The sequence below is a fragment of the Phaethon lepturus genome, unplaced genomic scaffold, assembly GCF_000687285.1.
Source record: "Phaethon lepturus isolate BGI_N335 unplaced genomic scaffold, ASM68728v1 scaffold15784, whole genome shotgun sequence".
NCBI classification, from domain to species: domain Eukaryota; kingdom Metazoa; phylum Chordata; class Aves; order Phaethontiformes; family Phaethontidae; genus Phaethon; species Phaethon lepturus.
In genome coordinates this window covers 87898-113349 of record NW_010536680.1, presented here as the reverse complement: position 1 = coordinate 113349, position 25452 = coordinate 87898, and the positions used below count along the sequence as shown (strand labels likewise).

General features: G+C 34.8%; 2 protein-coding genes across 2 annotated transcripts in view; one reads left to right on the top strand and one right to left on the bottom strand.

Annotated features, from left to right (window-relative positions):
* Window positions 1-231: 231 nt before the first annotated feature.
* LOC104620107 (vitamin D 25-hydroxylase) lies at window positions 232-6037 on the top strand (the record flags this gene model as incomplete). The annotated part of the gene is made up of 4 exons (XM_010286229.1): window positions 232-373; window positions 651-1283; window positions 4284-4613; window positions 5862-6037. Coding segments are annotated over 4 exons (1281 nt in total), but the record flags the coding sequence as incomplete, so codon positions are not given.
* A 14068-nt stretch (window positions 6038-20105) lies between these two features.
* The window catches only part of PDE3B (phosphodiesterase 3B, cGMP-inhibited), a 93238-nt gene continuing 87891 nt past the window's right edge, over window positions 20106-25452 (bottom strand). Inside the window, 5 exon segments of the mRNA XM_010286231.1 lie at window positions 20106-20932; window positions 21272-21521; window positions 22809-22970; window positions 23375-23578; window positions 25367-25452. The exon segment at window positions 25367-25452 is cut by the window's right edge and continues 31 nt beyond it. Of these exon segments, the coding sequence (XP_010284533.1) occupies window positions 20706-20932; window positions 21272-21521; window positions 22809-22970; window positions 23375-23578; window positions 25367-25452 (929 nt within the window). The 3' untranslated portion in view covers window positions 20106-20705.

Below are 25452 nucleotides of genomic sequence, written 5' to 3'. Positions count from 1 at the left end.
TGACAGCGTGAATTAGCTCACAGCAGACTCTACTGTCTAATGCCACAGTTGTATCCCCTCTGGTTATCGGTGTGCCCTGCTGAAGCTCATTCAAGTCTGTATTTTGCATTGATGTTTAGTGTTGTTTCACTTTGTCGTTACTTGTTTGTACTTAATTGCTTTCATTATTTGTTGTTAAGATTTGGTTGCAATAGCATTTTTACATTTTTTAATTATTTTTTTGTCCCAAAGATATTCAGTCTTGACCTTGGAGGTATATCTGCTATCGTACTGAATGGCTATGATGCAGTAAAAGAATGCCTTGTTCATCAAAGTGAAATTTTTGCAGATAGACCATCTCTTTCCTTGTTTAAGAAGCTGACAAACATGGGAGGTAAGTGCTAATGTCTTCTATATAAAAATGTAATTTTTGTCCATTAGCTGGGTTTGTGATCACATGAAATACCTGCTTTAGCAGTTTTCTCTACTTCTTTAACTCCTTTCATAAAATACTTGATGCTTCTTTAAAGTTATTATTTGGAAAGGATTGTCACTCATAGCAAGATGTGTGTAATTTTTTGTCTCATTTTTTGTCTTATTAACTAATTTTATTATCTTACGGGGAAAAAATAAAGCGTTGCATAAAATACTGTGTCAAAATATTTTTTCAGGCTTACTGAACAGTAAATATGGCAGAGGATGGACAGAACATCGCAAATTAGCTGTAAATACCTTTCGAGTTTTTGGATATGGTCAAAGGTCCTTTGAACACAAAATTTCAGAAGAATCTATGTTTTTTCTTGATGCCATTGATACATACAAAGGCAGACCATTTGATCTTAAGCACTTGATAACAAATGCTGTTTCAAACATTACTAATTTGATTATTTTTGGAGAACGTTTTACATACGAAGATACTCAATTTCAGCACATGATTGAGATTTTTAGTGAAAATATTGAATTAGCTGCTAGTGCCTCTGTATTTTTATATAATGCTTTTCCTTGGATTGGTATCTTGCCATTTGGGAAACACCAGCAGCTGTTTAAAAACGCAGCTGAAGTCTATGACTTTCTTCATGACCTTATTGAACGTGTCTCTGAAAATAGGAAGCCTCAGTCACCTCGACATTTTGTAGATGCATATTTAGATGAGATGGATTGCAATGAAAATGATCCAGAATCTACATATTCAAGAGAAAACTTAATTTTCTGTGTTGGAGAACTCATCATAGCTGGAACAGAAACCACAACAAATGTTTTAAGATGGGCAGTGTTATTTATGGCTCTTTATCCAAACATTCAAGGTAAGAACTTTGACATTTTGAGGAACTGATACACTTTCCTATTGCAGATTTAAAATGCTTTTTCAAAGTGGTGCAGTCATCCATAGTCGTAACCAAAAAGGAAGGTTTGTCTATATAATTATATTATATAATTTACTAAATATACTACAGACAGATGTGAAAAGCTTATTTTATGTGCAGACAAAGAGGACATAAAAAGTCAAGTATGATGATAAAATGTTAGCATATTATTTTGTGCATATGTTTTCATGAAGCTTTACTATTTTCACTAAAGTATTTCTAACATTTAAGCTTAGTGTTGTGATGCATAATATTGGTTGGTAGATATACTAATCTATATAGTTAATAAATAATAAGCAAGTGCAACTACATATGAAATTAATTAAATTTAAAATGTAAAAACATCAGCAAAAAAGTAAATCAGGTTGTTAACAGTTTAAGAACAGTTTAAGTACAGTTCCTTTCTATCCTTAAGTGCCTCAGTTCACCATAGATTTACGTATTGCAGACATGTATATTTATACTTTTGGAAGAACAAAAATAGCATATAAAAATAAAAAGATGTGTTACAGTCATTCTGAAGTAAGACGGCAATAGCTGTTTGAATGTCAGCCCAGACATTTTGTGCGGAAGTTTGGATTTTAGAAGTGAACAGTCACATTTCTTGTTTCACAGCCTCCAGTTTGCTATCAAAACCTCACCAGTGTGTAGCTCAAATAGGAACTTGCAGTATTTGGAGAAAGAGCGGCCAAGATAACTGGGAAAGAGACTGTTGATACTTTGACCAAAGAATATTCTGGGAACATCAATTTTACCATCATCATCATCATCATTTCAGAATGGGGATAACAATACTACCCATAGCTGTAAGGCTCTTGAGATCTGAGGTTCTGCATAGGAACCAGATATCTTTATGTATGAAAGATTATATTTTCTTCTCAGAGTAGTAGGTGCATGACTCTATATCTTCTGATCATCTCAGCTAGAGAATAATTTTTAATTTTTAATTTGGGTGGACAAAAAGCAATTATTTTAAAATTAGAGATAAAATTTTATATTTACGTTTTCAGTCAATACAGCTTTACTTGAAAACGATGAAAATTAGAAAGTAATGATAATGTATATCAAGAGCTGACATGCTATAAACAGTGAAAATCAGTTAGATTAAATAAAGAAGTTGATGCCGAAGCTCTTTTGTTGCTGCTATTATCATTATTTTAAGTTCCATATTCACTGAGCTGGTTAACATACCTTGCTAAGCAACTAGAACCAAAGTTCACTCAAATATCTTCTGAGATCCATAACCTCTTACAAATTTTCTTTTTTTGATTTAGTCAACTATTTTATTTAGTTGATTAATTAATTGAACATGAGGAAACTGATTAAAAATAAAAAAATAGGAAAACTGTCTTCTAGCCTAGGATTAAAAGCAAGATCTAACAGGATTCGAGTTGTTAATTTTAAAAACTTTGAGGGACATATTTAAGAGAAGTATGTCACTTCAGCTCACTAAGTACAGCTAATAATTTTTTTGTGGAAGCTTTGTGATTGCTGTTTTTAACCAGTCAGCACACTTCAGACGATTTAAAACAAGTAGATTTAAAAAAATTAAATGTTGCTTCTATGCTTCCGAGTTCCACTGATTCATCTATATGCTTTACACAGTATAGTAAGAAAATCTACCAAAAAAAGAAAAACGTTTCATAAAATGAAAAAATGGAATCTGATTTTATATGTACTTAAGTTTTAGGATGCACATATACATTGTCCATATTTTAGTTAAAAATATATTAAGTGCCGTAATTAGTCAATAGAATATATTTATGCTTTACATTATATAAAAAGCCCAAGTGCAAAAAGGTCCACTTAAATCAAAGTTTCTGATCAGTCTGTCCTGGCTCACTAACAATATTCATATCTTAAAACAAAAAGATCCTCATTCCTTCTCTATTAAGATCTGACCAAGATACTGTTTGTCAATGAAGGTCAAGAAAACTTCGTAGTTTTGTGTCTCCTATGCATCGTCCAATTTTGTAGAGATCACCTAGAATAATCTTCTGATCTCAGTTCTTGTGATATAATGCGTTTGGATTCAAAATCAATTCATGTGGGTAAAAATAAGAATTACTGTTACCTTTCATTTATTTAGGCTTTCTCTGTCCAAGTAGTACAATACACACTGATACACGCCTACATCACCGAACGTACTTTCGCTAAGCTGCTTTTCACCTCTTTATTTTGACATGAAACATTGTCACTTCAGGTTGAAAAACTTGGTGATTCTGGTGGAATTTTTCTGGCATTGCCCAGGTTTTCATTACTGGTTCTACATGAATTGTAAAAGTCCGACTTTGTTTTAGTTAGGAGCTGTTTGGCAGTTTCAACAAAGAAAGTGCATCAGGAAAAAGAAGAGGCAGTTTGAATGCCTTGGAGATTATTTAAATAACTTGTGAAGTTAATTTAAAAAAAAGTGATTTAATTCGTTCCTTTCCAGTTAAATTCAGACTCCTGTCCCTCTTAACTCTCACTGTATTGTATCAGATATTTTCAGTTTAGGAATGAATGATTTTACACTGTGACTTCAATTCTGGAAAATCATAGCAGAATTAGACAAGGGAAAGTTCAAGTGGCTAATTTCAATGTTATCTGAGTAACTCAAGTATTTAATGTACTTTATCTTTGCAGTCTTTTGCGTGTTTCTTTAGTTTTGAAGAGCTCCAGAAATAAAAATACACACAAGCAAAGAAAAGTATGTTAAAACACAATTTTACTGAGAATAATTACTTTTTAAATTAAGATTAGTGGTATATATGCTAGTAATAATTCCTACTAGCAGGATAAGGAATATAGAGTCTAAATTTTAAAGCTTATAAGCTACTTTATTTTATGTAAGAGATTTAATGTTTCAGTATCCTTTAAAAAGTACATACCTTATAACTTGAATTAAAAAATAAAGGATATTACACAATAAACATCAGCTTTTATTCCTGTTCCTAACAGGGCAAGTTCAAAAAGAAATTGATTTAGTCATCGGCCCAAACAAAATGCCTGCCTTAGAAGAGAAATGCAAAATGCCATACACTGAGGCAGTTCTACATGAAGTTCTAAGATTCTGTAATATAGCTCCACTAGGTATTTTTCACGCAACTTCCAAAGATACTGTTGTGCGTGGTTACTCTATTCCTGAGGGCACTACAGTCATTACAAACCTCTACTCCGTCCATTTTGATGAAAAATACTGGAGCAACCCAGAAGTGTTTTTTCCTGAGAGATTTTTGGACAGCAGTGGGCAGTTTGTCAAGAAAGATGCATTTATTCCTTTTTCACTAGGTAAGAGTGATTCCTTCCCTTTTCATAAATCTAGAAATGCATAACATATAAGTGATGGCAATAAATCAGGAATGGACAGAATGATATGAAATATCCACACTTCTGATGAAACAGCTGTTTTAAAGATATTCAATATAATGCACACTGGAGATACACATCAGCGTAGTATCTTTTATATAGATGAGCTCATTATTATATAAACTAAGAAAAAAGCACAGTATTTTCTTATCTGAGGAATCTATACATATTGTATCATTGTAGTACATAAGTGTTATTTGTTTCACAATTAACAGTCATTTGCTGCTAATTCACAGGTGATTTACACAACCACCTTTCAAATTTCAGCACTTGGATCTGCACCAGAAATCTTAGGTCAGAACTAGCTTGAGACTCAGCATGTAGCACTGCATTCTGTCCCGAGGAAATATTCTGGCAATCCTAAATCATTATGGATTTGTCTTTTGATGCCTATAAGAGGGGATAATTTATCTCAGATATGATTACCAACCTAAAAATTAGGTGTTCTGTATAAGCTGCCAGGGCTACCTCTGCAGTCCAGAGAAAGATACAGCCTTGTGTAGAGGGTGACTTAGTTTACTTATCTGGGATACCCTTTCTCCAAACAATAACAGGAGCCATGACAATTCCCTTGGAATAGATGCACATCATCAAAATGGCCAAAGTTAGGTTCGATGAAGTCCACCATTACATTTCTTTTTGCCTGTTTGACCGTACCAGTTCCAGATGTTGTTATCTGTTCATCTGTGTCTTCCACAACCACATTTACTCCTTGTAACTAGTCATACATGGAATGGGAACTAGTATTTAAAGGCATTTTCCAGACCCGTTTCATACCTTTCTACTTACCAAGTTAGAATAATTTCCAGGTAATAATGATTGGGAGTAGATGTAATTAAGAAAATAGTAGGAGAGAAGGGCTGAAATCCACAGTATCATTTTCTAAAACATGTGTCTACGTTGGCACTTCAAGACAAGATAAAGGAGCTAATAGCTTATCTAAATAAATTTGGCAGAATTAGTTACAATGACATTTGTGTAGTGAGAGGGTCAAATTCGCTAAAATCTGTTTCTTGCCATAAATTATCACCTATCCTGTCTTACAGAATACTACCACCAAGTTTGTACAGCTCCTCTCAGCACACAGAAATGACTATTCTTATTCATAACAAGAATGAAAATGTCATAACACACATTTTAAGTCTTTTCAAAACCTTCTTTTCAATCCAGGAAGAAGACATTGTCTTGGAGAACAACTAGCTCGAATGGAAATGTTTTTGTTTTTCACTTCGTTACTACAACGATTTCACCTGTGTTTTCCTCATGGTGTGATTCCAGACCTCAAACCAAGATTAGGCATGACATTACAACCACAACCATACCTCATCTGTGCAGAAAGACGATGAAGAGGAGGGTCCAGATTGTCAGGTGGAGCACAACGCTCCAAGTTGCAGATGAGGATCCACACTTATTTCTAAACGTGTTCATGTCAGAAGAACAGAAATTTAAAGGACTTGCAGATAAATTCTGACTATTTGTGCACAAGTTAACAGTTTCTTTTTGGTTTTCACAAAAAAAACACCCTCAACCAAAAACGTGAAACACACCCTGTGTTTAAAGTTGATGTTTTCACTCCAGAATTCTGTTTTGAATCTAACTTCTGATTCAGCTTTTTAATATTTAATTACTTAGCAAGCCATTTTACTTTGACAGGATATTTTTATAAGCATGGAGAATATGGCTCAAAATGTTTATACTTGGAAATCTTATTTGCATTATTCCAGCTAAGCTGTTCTTTATAATTGTCCATTAAATTTACATAGCTAAAAAGATTTTAAAGGTATCTCTTTAAATTTCTGTAAAATTGTCTATTAAAGCATTTTAATCCTTCTTTCTCCTTGCCCTATCTTCCTGGTTGGTCATAATTTTCTAGTGAATCAGATAACTGTGTGAATTCACTTTTAAGATCTTTTATGGCTTGCTTGTCATTTACTAACATATACAAAGTGTTCAATTATTGTCATACCCCTGACAATTACAGCAATCTTTTTTGCCAGTTTATTGCATTTCCAGACACATGTTCTCCATCGCCTCCCAACACAAGCCGTTATGTAATGATTAATCTCTGCCTAAGTAGTCTGGAAAAAACAGTGTTTGTGTTACCAGGGTCACATGCAACTATCCTATGAGTCAAGAAAATCAGCTGCTTGTGAGCCTGACCAGAAAAGAGATCTTTCTGGGGAGGGGGAGTGGAATAGCGTGGGGAGAAACAGATTTTAAATGGATTTTAAGCACAAGTTATAGGCACAACAGCTACTCTTGAATTCTGCCAGCTTCATTTTTCACTCTTGACAGCTATTGCTTTATGGTTATTGGTAGATGGAGATTTATGCACGCAGGCCCTGCAGGAGAACCTGACACTCTAAATACAGTATGTTGAGTCCCCACCATGTGGGGAGAGGTGGGACCTCAGAATAGGGTTCAGAACAAAACCCATGGAGCAAATGGCTATTGAAGGACAAGGTTGAATATTGGACCTTGCTCTTTATACTGCTTATGCTTCAACTTGGAGCTGCAGGAAAGTTCAAAGGCAGGAACTGGTGTTTTTCTGCTGACCTGATGTTTTCAGCTTATACTGAGCAGAAATACTTCCTTTCTTTTGAAACAGCAAAAGAGAAGGATCAAACAGGGCTAATTCCAGACCACTTACATAATAGCCTGGTGACTTAAGATGCAGCAGGTCCCAATTAAATTACTTTGTCTGAGGGTAGTCAGACCCACGTGTCCCACAGAGAACCTCTCAAACACACGTTCCTGGTGCTCTGAAGAGGAAAGGCAGGCTACTCCTCTTGCTGAATAACCGCCTTTCTGTAGAGAAGGTTTAAGATTCAAAAAGCAGAGGAAGGAGGTAAGCCTGATGGCTGTGCATTGGGCACACCATGAAAGCTGCGAATAAAGCACTCCTAAGATACTGGCAAGCAGTGGGGCTTGGGAGTCAAGATTGAGGCTTTTCTGGATAGCTGCATAAGTAGATGTTGGGTGCTAGCGGAATGCTTAAATAAAAATTGTGGAATCTACTGAATTTAGGTGTCTTCTGTATGAATCAATACCGAACAGAAATGTTCAGTGCTACAGTCCTGGACCCGTGGTAATTCTTCCTGTATCCCACCCTGTGCTCTTAGATAGCCAGAGTTTTGTTAGTATCTAGGCTTGCTTTCTGGGTTGCAAGAACTCTAGGACATCCTTTTGTTAAAACATGATTCAAATAATCCTAATTGGAGTGGGGAGAGGATAAAAAAAAAAAAAAATCGAGAACCAGTTCTTGCAGGGGCTGCACTCGAAATGCAGCTGGCCAGTGATAATTCCCTTTTGCTGATGTATTTTGAGATATAACTCCTGGCTAGTCTTTAATCCATTTAATGAGAACCATATTGATTATATGTCGTTCTGGTTTCTAAATCAAAACGCCTTATAAAAGCCTCAGAATATCAGTCCAAACTTCTACCATTATCTGCCAACTTACGGTCTCATTTAAGCAATCAAATACATTTGACAAACTGTCTTTTCTATAAATCTGTAGCAGTATTAGTGGTATTTACATGTTTCACTCTGTATCAACTTTTTAATTATTTTCTCTCAGAATTATCCTAGTGATCCAATTTAATAATTTGAAGTACTGACATAATATTAGTTTTTTTCCAGTCCTCTGGAATTTCTCCATTGTATGAGGATTGATTAGTAATGAACATCAGTAGCTAGCCAGATGTTCAGAATTTCCTGGGGAAGAGTCTTCTACAGCTGAAATAGCTAGCACAGCTGGGTGCTACTTAACCTTGTTCTGGGATTAAAAGCTAATATATTAACTAGAATATCTTTCTCTGGTTGTAGAATTTAATGATGAAAAAAAGACATTAAGTAATGTGTTGAGGTAAGATTTTTCCCATTGCAGAAGTTTTTCCTATCTGGCTTTGAATGTCCTAATATTTTAGATTAAAACAATGTGTGCAGATACTTATGGAAAGATGTCTTGAAGTTGTAACCTCTCTGTTTCTGTATAATAATGTCATTTATTGCTCTCTTGGTTTTTCACCATCTTCTTAAGCTTTATTCCCGCCAATATTTATAGTCTTCTCATCTCTGTCTTTTGCAGAGTTAGCTCTTTGAATTTATGATGATAGTTTAGAACTAGAAGCACTGTTTCCACATACAGGTGTATCACAACCACAAGAAGAAACTTTCATGTACCTTCTCTGTAACTCCACTGCTGTTCCCAAAGGCAGTGAAGGACTTTTTGCTGTAAACGTAGCTAAAAATGCATACTCAGCTCACCTTTGCTGCTCTCAATCCCTGTACAGTTTTGAATCATTCTTTTTTCTAGTTTGTCCAGGAAAAAAATCCACTTCAGCTTTTTTTCCCTTCCTGTGAGATTATTGCAGTGTTCTTTGCAGTATTTTTTGGTCTTGGTCAGTATTTGTAAATGCAGGCTAGATTCAGTCGTCTTTCCTAAGGAATAGGAATTTTAGGATTAAGAATTGCTTTTGTATTCTTAATTATTTTAATTTCTCCTTGAGCAATAATTAGTTGTTTTTTCTGACTATAATCACAGAAATTCTGCTAATTGAGGAGAAGATAGTCAGCTCACCATTGTATTAATTTACTATGTCCCATTCAAAGGTCTCCACAGCCAACTACAATGTAATACCAATAGGAAGATTACCAGCTGCTGTATGTTTCTCCTACATCTATTTTCTCCATCTTGGCTCTGGTTTTGTATACTTGCCTTAAATCAGAAACTCTAGAAGTGGTTCTTTGCCTTTCCTCTTTCATGCCATTTCTATACCATGAGAATGGGTGCCCTCTGCACTATTTCTCAGACACAGTCTATTATTCCTATATCTACTTCTAGACTTAACTCCAGGCCCAGGGCAATGCGTCTTGCCATCCAGCAGGAGATTCCTTTCTTAACAGTGATGCAAGAGCTGCAGTCAGTACCACCACAGTATCTTAAATCCTCCTTTCTAGAACTCTATAGCTAAACTTAAGTTCCTGGGTTAACCTTGGCCATGCCAGCATCTCCAGAAACTGAAAAGGGAACACTACAAGCGTGTCATATATGGCATTGAAAAAATGCCAAAGAAAATCTTACTCTTTAGCACTTAAGTTAAATAGAGAGATTATAAATAGAGAAGAAAAGAGTAGATTGAAAGCAAAAAGACCAGGTGTTCTAAGTTTTGCAATTATTTACAAATTATTATGAAGCATGAGTGGTTTATCTGGAAAACTAATTACAGTTCTTTTGATGACATTTCTGGATTGAATTGGCAGAATTTTTCAGACTAAGTACCAGGAATCACTGTATCTCTAGCAGCCAAAGTGCTACTTCAGACTGGAATTTACAAAGAGCCTGCTGCTTTCATCCTTAAATTAAGTGTATCATAAAAATGTGTTAATTTTTAATTCTGTACAGAATCAGGGTTGGAAAGGAGCAAAACTTGCTCATGTTTAAGATCTGTAGTGAGAGATAAAATATGCCTGGAAGCCGTGATCTCCCTTGTCCATGGTTTGAGTATCGCTGCAGGAAACACGAACTGAACCTGCAAAGAAAATTGCCTTTTCACTGGGCAGAACCAGTAGTTCTTTCTGCTATGGGGATACGCCACTGTATTATGGGTGAAGGGAAATACAGTGCCCAGAAGCCCTAGACATCTTTAAAGACAGCCAGGTGAATATGCCCTCTGTAGACCCACAATAATTTAGGTTATGTGAGACCATGATCTGGCATGTAAAAATTTACAGCCGGTAAATTTTCAGGTGTTTTGTTGAGGATAGCTGTCACCACAGGGACAGAAATATCTCCCTGTGTAGTTTCTGTGTACGCTGAGAGAACAGGCATGCCATTCAAAATAATGTGTTGCTGGCTGGTCCAAACCTCCGAAGTTACTCAGCGTGCCAAGGACAAACTAGGTGCCTTTGCATGAAGATGCTTAAGGTGAGCTCATTTATTTGCAGATCATGATCAACAAGGATTGTTGAAGCAAATGGTCTAAATAGAATATCAAACCAGCTCCTAGTAGTGTCCAAGGTGAGATATTTGGCTTGGCTTTAGAGATGTTACAGGCTCTTGCAGAACTGCACGGATGAGACTGCAAGGGAAGAGAGGCCTAATTGATACCTGCTGTATAATGGCCATCCCACTAATGCAGTTTCTCTGCTTATTAACCTACCCTTAACAACCATTCTGCAAGCTTGTGGACTCATTCTCCTTTCTTCTTCCTGCTGACATGAATATTTGCTGAATCTAAAACTGCTGAACAGATGTGCACATCTCCCTTTCCTCTACATTGTATTTTCTTGCAAAGGAAACTTCAACGTACTCCAAGTGGGAGAATAATTCTGCATTCACAATGGAGGCAGTGTTGATAACTAATGTTACAATACTGCACAGGATGATCTGACGTGCATTGACTTTACGCTGCAGGAATTTAGCACAGTCTCTATTCAGTGGTATTCAGCACCTCTCTCCAAATGTTCCTTGCCCATAACTAGACTCGGTTAGAGGTGAAGTCATGGATCTTTCTGCATTTGTTCTAGTGATCCCTCCTTAAGCATCATCGTCTTGCAGGTTAGTTCCCAATACAGCGTCACTATTTTCCAGTAATGTTGCAGAAGTTATAAAATTGTAATCCTGAAAAGAATTCAGTTGATCTACATTCATTTCATACACTCACACTACAATCTATTAATTTCATAGAGTATGTTTTTGACCTCCTGTGGGCCAGATCTAATATCAATAGAAGGAAGGTCTTTCCTTTTGGACTCTGGCCTTTTTGGACGTGTCCAAATATAAATTCAGATGTCTATGAGCCAATAATACAGAGAACAGGCATAGGATGAGGGAAATCTATATTGAAAAGCTGTAATTCCAAAAGAGCTTGGGACTCATGGTGGGTGTTCGTTAAACATGAACTTTAACTGTGCAGCCCAAAGATCTTGTGTTGATAGAACATTGAGTAAGGATAGAGTAGCTATATATGTATATGGTGTTGGCACAAGCATTCCTTGAATACTGTGTCCTGTTTTGTTGTCTATAACTGAAGGGGCATTTGAAAAAATAGGTAGAGTTCCTATAAAGCTGTAAAAATTACTTAGAATATGTTTATGCTATATATTCTGGATTGCTGCAAGGTACTACTGATTTATGGGCTGACCAAACAGTATGTGATCATATCAGAGCAGCACCATGTCCCAGCTGATATGCTTCCTTTTCAGAATGATTTATTATTTCAGACTTGGTGACACACTGTTAGAATGTTTTTGGATAATTTGGAGGCTCAAGCATGTCTCCAGAATATACACCACAGAAATGTACTGTAGGACATACTGGCTAGTGACACATTCAAGACAATTCATTTTCTTGGTTTATCAAACACATGATTAAGTGACTTGATTAGTCTACAGCTATCTAAACAGAGAACAAAGAGTTGATAAATGATCTTTTCAGTAAGTAGACAAGAACCAGGTGAATACGTTGAACTTTAGATGAAGAATCAGGTGTATTAACTAGTAGTAAGGATAGTTATTCCTGGATTGTTACAGAAATTTTAAAATTGGTTCTCAGACAATTCTCTTGTGCTCCGGTTTTACTTTGCACTATCTTCTGCATGAAAAGTGAACTACATAAGGTTACAGTAATCCCTCCTCTCTCAATCAGCAGCTTATAAAATGTACTGTTCTCTCTGACCTCCAAACTCTGCTAACTATTCAAGTGTTAAAAGCAGCCTGAGCTCACATAGCAAACAGGTCTTTTCTAGATTTGGTATGTTGTTCTGCTACACAATCAGATTCTGAATCTAACTCTGATTCAGGCTGTCAAAATAGTGAAAATAAACTATTTGTGAGAAATTTTTTTAGCTTGAATTGAGCCTAATGGTTTGTAGAAGCACCAGTGAGTAGATGAGACATATGTTGTTGTTAAAATAGCACATTCACCTTAACAGTAGCACACTCAGAGGCAACACAATAAAATATAGTCGAATCACTTTGAAAAAGGGGTGAAAATAAGATTGCATAAATTTTGCAACAATGCTTTGAATGGGAAAATACAAGGAATAAGGATAAACAGGGAAAAAATAATCATAATGGTGACAATGCCAGATCAGAATTTATCTCTGGGTGATGAATGATCATCATCATGGGTGATGAATGAATGATGAAAATACAAGATAACAGCCAAGTACAGTGGACTATTCAATAAGAATTTGAAAGGTAAACTCAGTATAAATTGCTCTGTGGAGGTATAGACATGGATTTTCATAACAGCTAGATGTCTATGGTGTTTTTTTGGCATTGGGCCTCATAATTCAAACCTTTTGTCTAATCAAGATCAAGTTAAATTTCTGTTTTGGAAATATTATGCCTTATTCTGTCCTTTCATAGAATACAATTTGAGGATCAGCAGATTCTTCCATATCTAGATTATCCCTTTAGATATTTTTGAAGGCTGTCAGCTATCTCCATGTCAATGTGATTAGAATTAAGCAGAACCTATACTCAGAGTAGTCAGTTCTTAGGAAGACCGCCAGACTTCAGGAGACATTACGTTTGTTACATTCTTATGAATAAGTAACATTCCAAATAGATTAAATCCATTAAAATAATGGAGCATATCAGGAATGTGCAATCTAATCCAATAGTTTGCTACTACTGCAGCAGATGGCTGCTTGCCTAAAATTTTACATGTGAGAGATATATATATACACACACAGACCAGCCTATATTAATATACCAGAAAACAGAATAAACTTATTTAGTCCCTTGCTGTTTTCAAGTGCTGAATTCCTTTTCTACGCTTGTACTAAAAATCTTAGGTATTTTTAATTTGTATAAACCATGACTTATGAGAAGCATGATAAATATATTATGTATAAAAAAAGATGAGTTTTTTACATTACAGTTAATGTTAGGATGCTTAAGCACATCAGTCCGACCATTAGCATCTAGACAACAGGGTGGACACTCATACCCTCTCTAAAATGAGGGAATAAAGGATGGCTGAACTGTTGTTTAGGTCCTTCACTAATATAGGTAAACCAGGTAGGGTTTCATACCAATAAGGAATGAAAGTTAGGTAATAGAGTCACTATGGATAAAACACCTTAAAGAATTGCAGTTATTCTCAGGTAATTAAGTTTCCTTTCTCTACGTGCATCCCTCTAAGAAGTCCAAGTGCCATTTTTGTTCTCTTCAACCTGCAAAATAAGGTCAGTTAAAATAATAATGCTGGTGAACATGCATCACAGCAGAATTTTATACGCCTGATTTTTCCAGGAAGAATATAGGTGCTTATGACTCTTCTTGTGCCTATATAGGTTAGGAAGTTAATTTAATTGCTCTTTTTTGGCAGCAGAGAAGTTGCTTTTTAAAGGCCTTTCAAGGCATCTTCAGATCTTGTTCCATTGTAATTTACGTTGTATAAAGGCATACTATTTCTCTCTCAAAGAATGTACAATCTAAACTGTCACAGTATAGACAGAAATGCAACATACCTTAATACTGCATTTACTTCATCACAAATTGTAGATATAGTCTATAGAATACTGAAAGTCCTCCTGTCATAATGAATGTCATGATTATATATTTGAAAATAGACTGTAAGAATAATTCATGGTTAATTGCAATAGAACTAAGTGCTAAGGGCTAAATTTTATCTAAAAATCCCCACTTGCAATTTATATACTTACAAAGAACATTAGTTTAAGCATAATCTTCAAAAGCATCCAACACCTCCCAATGTCTTAGGTATGCACTTTCTTAAGATCTACAGAAGACCATATAGCTTGACAAATACTTAAAATATAATAAGCTTTAGCCAACTAACTTTAGACAATCATATTTTTAAAAAACATTTTGGTTACTGCATTTCCATTTATTCATATGCTGAAAACTAGACAGAATATTAACTCTGGCTGAGCTTCAAGCCTTGCCTGTTTTTTTTCAGAAGGATTCTGATCTCTCCCTCAACAAATAAAAAGACTATTTCTGGTGGGAGATGCATTACCAGTTAAATACTCAGTAAATGAAAAGCTTTTAATATCCACTGAAGTAGAGATTCAGTTGACATATCCAGTTCCTGTTGTTTGAATGTTATTGCTTGACTATCTTCCATCATTGTGCACATTTTCTTATTGGTATTTAAAGTGATCCATATTAGATCTCTAGTCCTAGTATTTTAAAAATAGGTCTAGAAAGGATCTCAGTGAGTTATGTTTTTCAAACCTTTTTTTTGTTTTTGAAGACTTCTTTAATACTCCAAGGCAATCTATTTCAGTGAGTCACAGCCCTCTCAATCCTCAGACAATTAGCTGCGTTGAGTCTAAATGTTCCTTCTTGCAATCTAAAGCTGTTACTCCTTGTCCTAAACGCTATGAATACTGAAAACATTATTCTGAGTACTTTGCTCTTTGAAGCAGCCTTATTAAGTATTTAAAACCCTAGAACTTCTCACTTAAGTCTCATTTTCTCTAGACTTAGGAAAATCTCTTTAATTTAACCTTTCTCTTTAGGCCATGTCTTCCATATTTCTGGTCAGTCTCACTGGTCTGTATTGGGATACCGCAATCTGTCTAATGGATATGTTTTTCCTGGGGTGTGATATCTGAAACTAGAAACAGTATTTTGGTAATGCCTTATTTATGATGAATAGAACAAAATTATTACAAACCCATTCTCAAAGATAAATAGGAGGGCTTCTTCATTCGCTTCTCTGACTTAGAGAAAGCTTAGTTAATATATGAGTCAGATAAATTGGCAATATCACAGATACTAATGAATTCTAGTCGGATGAAAGTCATGATAAAAGAAAGAGGGATATACTAAGTCCATTTAAGGGACCACATACAGGAGCAAGTTTTCACATTTAACTGGCACAGGTGACAAAGTCTGCATTCCACTCCCCATGCGCAATAAGTAATGTCAAGATTACCCTTTGGATTTTTGGTACAATACTTACATTTTACGCTAAGCATTAGTCTTTGTTTTATATGCAAGTAAAATGAAAAGACTTTGATCTCATTCAAGGTGCAAAGGGTTCTGCTGATCTGTAGAAATGAGTCAGAAGTGAATCATCGCCTCGTTTTTGGCAAGATACTTAGAACATGGACGAATTACAAGGTGAATGGTAGGAATCATTTGAAACACTATGCTCTCTCACCGTTATTTAAAGGATCTATTGGTTTAATGTTACACATTTCTATTTTTCTGAAACCTCACAGATAAACCAAAAGGCAGAAGGTTTCTCCTCTGTATAAGATTTTTACTCTCTTTACTTAGATTTCACAGATTGTAACATTCTGCCAGGTAATATAGCCTCCGTAGTAGAACCAATCATAGACATCAGTTGCTATCACCTGTGATCTCCTGAAGTCCAGAAATCAAAAGATGACTCACAGTGTACAGATTCCAAAAGAAACCTTCTGGTCAAGCATTTCTGGTTGTGTTGTGCCCTTTTTAAAGGGTGTCTGTAGTGTCACACAGAACCAAATAAGTGTCAATCACTTAAATACACTAAGCATCTGTTATTCAGTATCCTGACTGTATCACAATAGCAGCATTTAAAGTCAGCCAATTTCTGGACAGATGTTTCAAGCAATTGCTAGTTACTCTATTATTTTAGAGTATTGCAGATAACAGAAATGAGACTAACCGAAAGTATTATTTCAAGTCTAAGCCAAAAATGTCTTAAGAGAAATGACAGTAAAAAATGGACAACAAAATCATTGAGACAGATTGCTCATTTAAGAGTTCCGTATCTATTAGCTGGATTTGTAAGGATGTGGGGCATGTACACTATGCCAGGAGGGTCACTGCCAACTAGAAACTCAAGTGCACTGGAATGTTTATCCTATAGAAGCTTAGCCCATAATCTTTCTTTCCTGTTTCCTCTGAAATATTAGACATTATTCTTTCTCATTTAGCAGAGAACAAAAGTACTAATTGCTTATGGCCCTATTAAATTAAGATCAGATAAGGACCAGTTAAAAGTTATATTCTTTTGCCAGCTCTGAAAATCTGCAGTATGATTCTTATAGCAAGTTAAAGGCTTACTTCAGAAGATATCGAAAAGAAAAATCTTCATTGCAAAAATGAAAGCAATTCATTACCTCCTTTGCCTCAACACAGACATGGAGAAGCAAGTTGTCCAGAAACACAATTCTGAAGAAAGCTGGAGGGGAAAAAAGCAAAATAAAACACTGCCTGCATCATACTTTTCGTACCTCATTTAATCAACTTCATATATTTATTTTCTCTCACCTAATCTTTATTGGCCACAGGAAAAAAAAAAATCAATTTACTTAAACTTGCATCACAACTTAACTTATGATAATTGTATCATTATTAATAGTAGAATTTAACTTTCATTTCTATTTTAATTTAATTTCTAGCAATCCAAATATTCTGACTGACCAAAGATATCCTGTTTCTGTATTCTTTTGAAGACAATGAACTGGCTTAAAACAATAAACAGTGTCTGTCTTCTGAATAAGAACATATCTTTTATGTGTGTGTGCATGCCATTCCTAATTTTCCTTTCTGATTCTCATCACCTAAGCTAATTCCATCCTTTTACTCCAAAACATGCCTTACAGACTGAGATTCCTGATCTCACACTCACCAGCTATGAGATGCTTCCAATTCTGCACCTCTCACACCTTTTCAAATGTTTTTTGGACAAAGGGGAAAGTACTGCCCTGTGAGTGTTAGTGCCACACACTGGATTAACTCAAATTCTGTGTATCCTTTTAGAGGAACCAGCAGCCCAGTCTCAACTATGCCTGCCCAGAAGGAAGCACCAGAGCTATAAGCTCTTGAATTCTGCTAACTCCTTTTGTTGATTCACCTGCCACAGGTTGTGGTCAAAATTGAATTCAAGAAGTACAGAGGAGAAATGGTTCTATGCACAGAGCGTATCAGGTCTTGTGCAAACTTTGTTAATTTGGCCTTACCTGAAGTAATGTTATGCAAGTCCTTTCATTTGTAATCTTAGACTCACCGTCTTTGTCACGGAGGAACAACTCACAGGAAGAGGACCAAGCAATTCCTTTTGACTAGTTTAGAACCACCATAACATCTGGAGGTCTCCAGAGGCATGGAGGGAACTAGGTCCTTACAGGAAACTTTGTAGTCTAGTTCTGTATGCACTGTATGCATAGGAGCAAGTAATCCAACATACATTGTAAAAGAAGGCAACGAGGAGACAGAAGACTCTTGATAGGAAAGGGACTGAAGACTTTACTTAAACCTGAGAATATTATCCATAAAAGGTATATCTACTGTAGCAGCATAAACTTCAGTGTAGCCTAATTTGGCTTAGTTCTTGACCAGAAAAAAGTGGTGAGTGTTGCTTTGGAAAGTATTTTAAGTGTGTTCTTTTGTGTGCTTTTCTGTGCTCCTTAGCATGCCTTGGTAGCTGTGAATTGAAGTGTGATCACAGATCTAAATTGGCTGTAATTTCTCAGTGGGTTGTTACCAGAATAAGAGTGATATGCCTTATATGGAGATATACTATTGTTGACAACAGCTCAATCGACACTCAAATGACCCTCCATTGCCGGTTCTGAAAGATTAAGACACCTTCAGTTACAGTTACATCCACTTCTGCAAACATGCCCTGAACCAACCTTTGACCACTTTTGTGCATTCTCTTCCCCTTGCTCATAGAGTAACAATGTCACATATTATGTATACATAAATAACAGACGTTTTAAGGTGGATTTTGAATACATTCATAATTAAACATATCTTTGAAGCAAGCTAGTGTAACTTGAAAATTTCTAATTGGAAATACATATTAGCATTATAGTTTATTAAACACTGAGGTTTGTTACTTGTTTCTGAATTTAAAAATTGGCTTTAGTATTTGTAAAGAGTTTAAGGGAAACCTGAGATAAGAAAGTTGCTGGCAATGTCACCAGATATAAATGCTGCCAATGGTTTAGTAAATGATAAAATGTTACTTTTACCTTCTTATTCTTTCTTTATATTATTTTATAATAATCAGTTTAAGGATTATTGATAAAGAAAGTAAATGGAAAACTGTCAAGTAAAATAATATAACAGTAACTTTAGAAAATCTCATTTGCATATTTTTTCAGTCAAAGCAAAAATGAAACTAAACAGTATTAAAGTGCTTTTTTATGTACAAACACAGGCTAAACACAAAATGCTGAGAATACAGCATACTGAAACAAGCATAATTTCTGTAGTCTTCCAATTATCTGTTAGGAAAATATACGAACAACAAATGTAAAATACAAGTGAATGATCAGTAAGTGCCAGCTTCAATAGTGCAACATTTTATTAATGACAGAAATATCTGGTTTTAACACTGCTTGTGTTACAAAAAATGCAGTGATAGTAATAATGGCAGCAAAGGGAATTTGGCACTGAATATATAAAATAGCAAAAGCACTTCTTAGTGGTCTTGTAAATCGATCAACAAAAAGCTTATTAGTGGAATATAAAAAAATAATCCCTTTCAGTTATTTAAACTGGCCAATCAAAGAGCAGAATAAAAATTTGTTTGTGTAAAATAGTGCAATACAATTTACACAAGGTTATCTTAGGAATGTTACCTTTTTTCAAGTCAACTGATGTAAATGTAAACACAAAATATGCTAAGATACATTTAGCAACTTGCACATGTGTGCATTTGTTTTTATTCAATTCAACTGCACAGCATATAAATGTTTAGTACTAAAAGGTGCACTTTTAAAACTAGCTTTATTTGTGGTTTGCTCACATACCTGTGGCCTAGTTTATGCTCCTCCACACCCCCCTCAATTAGACCTACAATGGTAGTGTTCCTAAAAATACATTTGTGTGGAATGTGTATGCTTCTTATTTAAAAACTCAGCAATCTAAAATGTAATATAGTACAGTGATGTTTATCTTACTATTAGGCTTTACACGAAGTTTTCACTTTCTGCTTTCCATATGTATATTTCAGGACGTACGTCAAACTTGAAGGCAATATAAGCTATGTCTGTGATGGAAGAAAAGATGTGGGGCACATTAAAATGCACTAGCCATTCTGAAGCAGTAGTTTATGTCTTCTCTTTTTTTAAGTCTTTAATTCTCCTAAAGTTTTACATACAAAGAATAAATGAAATACGATCTTATTTCCTTAAAATTTAATATCGGAAATTGGTGCAAGATAAAAATCTATGATATGGTCAGCTTGTTTTTAATCAGGAACCTGAGTAAGGGCAGGAAATATAGCATTATTACTAAAAGAATAAAATTCCTTAGTAATTTAAGTAGCTGAACAGGTTTTTAATGTTCTACCACAAAACAGCAAGGCAACAGATGATAACGGCCTTGTACTCAGTGAATTATCATGAACACCCACTGCAAACCTGAATATTTTCTGCAAAAATAAAACATCAGATTATGCACAATAATAAAAAGCATCAGAAATAGATGCACCTGGATTTTTTCTTTTTTTAAACCACAAATATCAGAATTCAGCATTTCTGTCACAGTCCTTGAACAGTTGCTCTGAGATGACTACATTAAGCACACTACTGCACTAAGTAGACACCCCACAACAGGCTTGCACTGCAGCAGTAACAGAGTTTTCATATAGGCACGGACTTTTTCTTATTCATGTTCAAAAACAACATGAAATAAACAATCAAGACAATTTCAGGATTCATTCCACATTTCCTTCTTAGCAAAAGTTCTTGCCACTTTGGTAACTGAAGTCACTGAATGTTTTTAAAAATTGCAGGTACCTCAAGGAAAATGAGAGTTCCATATTCAGCAAGGCAGCATTATATCAGGATATTTTACACCAACTAAGGCATAAAGAACTTTGCATCAGGGTATACAATACTCAATCTTTGAATAAAGTTTCATATTCTGTGTGGCGAAAGTGCATAGGAGTGGGATTCCACTAGAGTAGAAATCCTCTCACAGTATTAAGGCCTTTCAATTTTATGTGAACTGTGTCAAGCTAAAGGCAGCACAGTGAAAAAACAATAGGCTATCATCATACTGGACACCACTGAAGTTTTCTTAGCATGTCTTTTCTTCTCCTAGTTGTCGCTCATCTTCTTCATCAGCTTCCTCAATAACCTGAATTTCATCTGCTTGAGGTAAAGAGGAGATCTCAGTCAGCAGTTTAGCTCCTTCAGCTTTATTTTTTTCTTCCTCTTCAATCACTTTCTTCCATATTTTGTGATTTTCACTGAGATGGTGTATTAGTTGGCAAAATATTCGTCTACCTTTTTTTCTTTGAGCTTCTGTAAAATTATAAGTATATTGGATCATTTAAGATTCAAAGTAATTATATTTTACACATACAAAACCAATGGCATGTTATGAGAGATGTAAATTTGAGCAAAAAACATGGATACTTAATTCAGAATTTCTATAGTGACCTGGCAAAAGATAACAATGAGTTTCTGTTTGAAATTGCAAGTCTCCTGGTATTAACAAAAATTTTGCTATAAGAGTAAAATTTATGAAGCAGCATAATTGCAAAATCTACAGTATTTTTAGTACACAATTTCAACCATCATTGCTATGTTTGAATCTATTAAATGACAGTTATATGTGCCCACTGAAGTACAGAAACTTACTTAAAATGAGATCATCCTCCATTTCTTCATCATCACTCTCTAACTGTGCTCCATCATCATCTTCAGTACTTTCTGCATCCTCCTCCTCTTCATCAACCCATTGCCCTGGAAGCAACCCAGCTGCATTATAGGAATTACAAAGGGGGCCAACTATGTGAGTGATGAAAGATTCTTGCAGTTTTGCAAGCTGTGGAGAAGAACGATCCATGAAGGGGCTTATAGGTAATCCAAGACTTGCTTCTTCATCACCCTGAAAAAGAAATGAAAAAAAAAATTATCAGAAATTCTTGCAAAATTAACTTTAAATTTTTATTCTAAAAATTACTTTTAAGGAACAAAGTAAATGTCACATGGATTGTATCTTTTTTACTAGAGGCAATAACAGTTTAGACTAAGTGAGTGAAAATGTAATTAGGCCAATTTGAAATAAAGACACATTATGGCTCATACTTGCATAGTCCATAATCCTCCCTTCAGCTTTGCTGCGAGAAACCCTTGTGCATGGATGGAGACCTAGTTCTACTGGAGCTCCTACTCCTCTGCCTTTACAGGTCTGCTTCAGGATAGGCTGAGATTTTACTGCAATTGCTGAGTAATGATTGTTTCACAAAAAAGTTTTTCCTAATAGAACAACTTAGAATACTAAAGTCTTACAGTAAGTGTAAGCACTTCAGATTATTATTGCTACTGCTTAAATCTCCCAAGTGATTTTGTTGTTCACTTTTATCTTCCTGTTTGAAAAATATTTTTCAATCCTTGGTTGCTGCCTCATAAATAGTTAACTCCTCAGAAAGTTCACTACAGAAAAATAACAGAGTAAAAATGTAGAATATATTTTGGGGGGCTTACAGAAGTTGTAAATGTAAAAATAGGCAAACAGTTTTCAGACTTTTTTCCAGTTAATCTTGATAGGATTATTTATCAAAGTTCCACTGTAAAAATGTTATTTACATTTCAATACTGTTAGTTACTAATGTGTATTTTTAATATTTAATTTTGAAAGATTTGAAATATCTTCTGTCTTTGCACTAAGAGTTAAATGAATATACATTTCAGTCTTGTGGAATCTATACTGTCGTGGTTGCTATGAAGAAAATTAACTCTATCCCAGATGAAACCAGGACATATACATATTCTTTGACCTGGAGACATTCCAGTGAACTTAACTTCCCAAAGTGGAAGAAGTTATTTTGGTTTACCAGCATCATCCTTAGGAAAAAAAAAAACAACAACCCCCAAAAAACCCCACAAAACAAACCACACACCAGAAACAAAAGAAAATAAACTAATATCTGAAAAATGGACATTGCAGGGAAGTTGTTTTCAAGCTTCTAACACAATCAATAGGAAGTAAAAGATTATGTTAGTATGTTACCTGTAAAAATAAATTTTCAGTATTCAGAAAGAGAAGATGGAAATACCTTACTTGAGGATTTAACACAAGGAATAATGTTTAATTTAGTTATACATTTAGTAATGCAAATAATTGATCATCTGCCTGTCACTAGAAGAAAGTAATGACACCTTCCATACCCACCTGCTCATAAAATTCATTAACAATGCCTTCTGTCCACTTCAGATGCAGGTCTCGAACTTTTGCTGGGCCATTAATATCTGCAAGTTTGATGCATATTTGACAGGCCAGTAGGCGATCATTTTCATTGCTCCATTCGATACCATGACTGTCGATATCATTGACCTGGGGTGAGCATATACATTTTTAAAAATTAAGTTAAAATAATTAATGTTATGTTTTCAGGCTTTGCAGAGCAGACACTTTCATTCATTTATCTATGTAATTTTTTGTCTTATATGGCTAAAAAAAAAAGTAATTGACTATCTTTTAGAAGATGGACATGTGAGATATGATTGAGGTCTCCCGTGGGTCCCCGTGTCACATCTGCTAGGTTTATTAGGCAATCTACCAAACAATCTATAATTGGTTTGTACAAAGGAAATACTCTATTTGCATTTTTTTAGTAACTTAATTTTAAATAATATAAAACTTTAAATGTAAGTTATTAATACTAACAACTACTGAGCAGCAACACTAACATCAGTGTATCATGACCATCTCAGTGCAGACAGTAAAATATAACAAACCTTGGCATTAAATTCTGCAAGGAAATCAAAATGCTTCTTGAGATCTGTGGCAAGGATTGCTTCAATCACTAAGAAACGAAAACGTTTGAATTCTACATGATCAAGGTTTGATAAAAAGTTGTATTCTGGTCGTGATAAGAAAAGATTCCAGGCAGAAGCAGCATGGTGATTTTCTAAGACTGATCTGTCATTGTAGAGAACAGCCTACAAAAAAAGAATAAAAAAAAAATCATAAACGACAAAGTAAAGATTTAAATTTATAATTAAATATTCTGAAGCTTAAGTGCTAGTCAGAAACAAGTCTTAACTTAAAAAAACACCACCAAAACTACTGGAAATGATGTTTCGCCTTCTAGTTTTGAGGGTTAAATTGAAACAAAAATGGCAGATGAGAAAAAGAACCCCAACAAACAATTAGCAAAGTTTTTTCTTTCCTTAAAAGTCCTTAACAATGTCTTAGTGACATCTACATTCACACTGTAGGCACACATACACAAATGACTTAAAATGTACACTTTGCACTCTTGGCAGTATGCGTGGAGCACACACACTGACAATTAAAAAAGAAAAAAACCAAACCCAAATTAAAACTCAGATCTATGTATATGCTTTTCATTCCTCTTAATTCCAGTATTGTTTAAGAAAAAAACATCAAACGAACTTCAAAGCATATAAGAACTATGGTTAATGCAAAATGGTGTGGAGTACCACTAGTGTGCTACATTTAATGCTGATGAATAAATTTTAACTGCAAATGAGTTAATTAAAATATTAAAACAGTAGTAGATTTTACTCACAACTCCCGTGTTTATACAAAACATCCTAGAAAATAATTAATTAAATAAATATTAAATTGGACCTGAAAAAATTCTTTGGAAAACTGCAAAAATAATCTTTATGTTTTGAGGAAAGGAAAAGATTATTAACAAAATTAATGTGTTTATTTTTGAAAATTGGAGAAGAATATCTGCATTGTTTGGTTTTTTCTTGCTTGTTTACTGTTTTCAGCAGAAATATGTAACTGCCTACACCCTAAACTTTTTTTGCAATAAGGAATTGTTGAAAACTGACTGGAAAGTTCACTGTTAAAGTCTCCATCTCCTGATAAGTTGTATTGGTTTCTGATTTACTATTATTATTGTTGTCGTTGCTGAGGTTGTTATTATTAAAGTTTCTTGTCTCTGATTTATTAAGAGAGATCCAAATAGCCATCATAAATATTCTTCCCCAGATAATATTCCACTGTTTAGACAAAAATATATTGCCATGCAGTTTAGGCATCTTTTCTTCAGTGCTTTTGCTTCCAATTCTTCTCTGCCCAACCTCTTTTTTTTTCCTCCTATCTGCTATTTTGTTTAGCTTTACTCTGCTTCACCTCTTTTGTCTTAGCGTTTCAGATCCTGAAGAGCATAGCATATCCTTTCTTTTTACTCTTTGTTCTAACAATGAATTTGAATATGGGAGATAAAAGCAAGGATGCCTTGCTGTTTTCTTCTTCTTTTACTCAACCTCCTTTAAAAGGTAATGGCTATTTACCATAAAGAACTAATTTGAAATACAGAGATTAGCCAATGCACTTAATTGGACTATTAGAGGAACCTGTGTTTTTATGCTAATTGCAGATACCACTATGATTTCAGAAGACTCCCAAAATGTAAGATATGCATGAAGTAGTTGCTTAAACAGTCCTAGGGCCAGATCTCTATGAAATAATTTTTGACTCTCACCTGTATTGATTTATGTTATTATTTTCAGTTTTGTAAATTGAAAATTATCTTTACACACGTACGCAACCAATACATACAAAATACATTGGCATTTATCAGGAAAAAAGAAAGTATTTCACAAGTTAAGTACAAATTGATTTCCCCATTTCTTAAATTGGGCAAATGATCCTAAATGGGCTCAACAGTAGGGATATATAAAAGAAGAATTTTCATTATTCTGATTTCAGATACAGACAAATAATTTTATGGTTAAAGAATTTCTTACCTGAGGTGCATTTGTAGCCACTAGAAAAGCATTTGTACGACCAGGATGATCATAATCGTGCATGGCAGCTGCTACATATAAAGCCA